The sequence below is a fragment of the Protobothrops mucrosquamatus genome, unplaced genomic scaffold (assembly GCF_001527695.2).
Source record: "Protobothrops mucrosquamatus isolate PMUCROS unplaced genomic scaffold, P.Mucros_1.0 scaffold16506, whole genome shotgun sequence".
NCBI lineage: Eukaryota > Metazoa > Chordata > Lepidosauria > Squamata > Viperidae > Protobothrops > Protobothrops mucrosquamatus.
This window is the reverse complement of record NW_015402271.1, coordinates 2,003-3,947: the sequence shown is the minus strand read 5'-3', so window position 1 is coordinate 3,947 and position 1,945 is coordinate 2,003. Positions and strand designations below refer to the sequence as shown.

The following is a 1,945-nucleotide window of genomic DNA, read 5'->3' as shown; positions in this document are numbered from 1 at the left end:
CTACTCTATCCACCCACTTCTAAGAACATCCATCTTCATGAGTTGATGAACTTCACCTTTTCCCACCTTCTCTGTCTTCTAAGTTCTTTTACTGTGGCCTGATCTTCTTTACCTTCCTGTCTTCCAGGGGTGTTGGGATGAACAACTCCACCGTTGCGGGGCTGGCAGATGTCCAGTGTCAGCTCAACGACCCTCTGCAGTTTGTCCTAGTGCCAGCCACTTATTGCCTGGTGTTATGTGTGGGATTGCCTGGCAATGTGGCAGCCTTGCTCGTTTTCCTTCAGAATGGGCGAGTCAGGAAAGCCATCCGCATCTATCTTCTCAACCTCACCTTGGCAGATATCTTCTTCAACCTCACCCTGCCGTTCTGGATTACCTACTACCTAGCTAAAGGACACTGGGGTCTTCCAGAAGTCTTCTGCCGCTTGGCTGGAGCCATCTACTATCTGTCCACCTACAGTGCCATGGCTTTTATGACCCTGATCAGCCTGAACCGATACTGTACGGTGGTAAAGGTAGAACTGGTTCTGAACCGGCCCCAGGGGGCTCTGATCAGCTGTGTGATGGCCTGGATTTTGTGTCTACTTTGTGCCATTCCTTCATTGACTAAGCAGCAAACCCACCAGGCAGAGTCCACCAGCTTGAAATGCTTTGAACAGCACTCAGGCCAGAGAACCTATGCCTATGCTATGGTGGTGATCTTCACTCTGTCTTTCTTGGTTGTGCTGGGGACCTACTTGTCTATCATGAGAACACTGTCCACTGCAGCTGGCACATGTCAAGGTGGCCACCGGCGCAGAGCACGCGCCATGGTGCTGGGCATGCTCTTAGTCTTTGTGGTCTGTGTGGCACCTTATCACCTCTCCTTGGTTCCTTGGGTCACTGACCAAATGTCGGGTTTGGCTTGTAGTCCTCCATCCTTCTTGGATAACCTTCACATGTTGAGTGTGGCTCTCCTGAGCCTAAACAGTTGCATTGACCCTCTGATCTATTGCTTCTCCATCAAGCGCTTCAGGACTGATTTATGGACAATGGTGAGAAAGACTGCCAGCTGCCGTCCCGTCCCTTCATCTCTGCCTCCACCTCTGCCAATACCATCAGAAAATCGAGTTCCCCCCAACCTCAGGTCTTCTTCCTTAACCTCTTTATAATTGGGAGAAGGCCACGTCCATCCAACCGGATGAAATTACCTCAAGGTTTATTTTGCACCTTCTGGATTCAGGGCTTTTTATTGGCAGAGGCCTACTGACAGAAAGACCTCTTGATAGGCTTCTACTTTAACACACCAAGTTTTCTTGGCAACTTTTTTGGGACCAGCTTGCCAGTAACCTCTTCCTCTAGCTGAAGAGTGACTAGCCCAAAGTCATCCAGCTGCCTTCTATGCCTAAGGCAAGATTCGTCCTCGCTGTCTCCCCGTGAATTAACTCTTAGGCCAAATTGGCTTTCAGGTCAATCTTATTCTCAGAGTTCAAATGGGGAGACGTTCCAGAAAGATAACAAAAAGCAGAGTCCAGGGACTTGTGAGGCTAGCATGCACACCCTGAAGACACATATCATTTGGATGAAGTGTTTAAGAGCGAAAAAGTTAAACCTTTGGGATAAGAAATGTACTCTCTGGATATTGATGGGAAGTGTTGTTAACAAGTTAACAAAGAAGGTTAGCTGTAAGCTGAATTTATGGATCTGCAGTGCAAAAGGTAAAGGAGTCCCTCTGGATTTTACTCTGCTAATTGTAAAGGGCGGTGGTCATCTCCGTTTTAAGGCCATTGAGCCAGCAATGTCCAAAGGCATTTTGGTGGCCATGTGACCAGCATGACATCATGGAGCACTGTTCCCTTCCCACCGAAGTGGTACCTATTTATCTACTTGCATCTGCATGGTTGGCAGGAGCTGGGGCAAGGATAGGAGCTCACCCCATCACGTGGCACTTGGGTCTCAAACCCAG

The 1,945-nt window shown here is 48.7% G+C and overlaps 1 protein-coding gene across 1 annotated transcript; it reads left to right on the top strand.

Moving 5' to 3' along the window:
- Window positions 1–137: 137 nt before the first annotated feature.
- On the top strand, window positions 138–1,151 carry LOC114923809 (platelet-activating factor receptor-like). Its single transcript, XM_029287148.1, has one exon. The coding sequence runs from the start codon at window positions 138–140 to the stop codon at window positions 1,149–1,151; it is 1,014 nt and encodes a 337-aa protein (XP_029142981.1).
- Window positions 1,152–1,945: the final 794 nt, after the last annotated feature.

Coding starts and splice junctions, on each gene's coding strand:
- LOC114923809 (XM_029287148.1), top strand. CDS start 138: ATGAACAACTCCACCGTTGCGGGGCTGGCAGATGTCCAGTGTCAGCTC.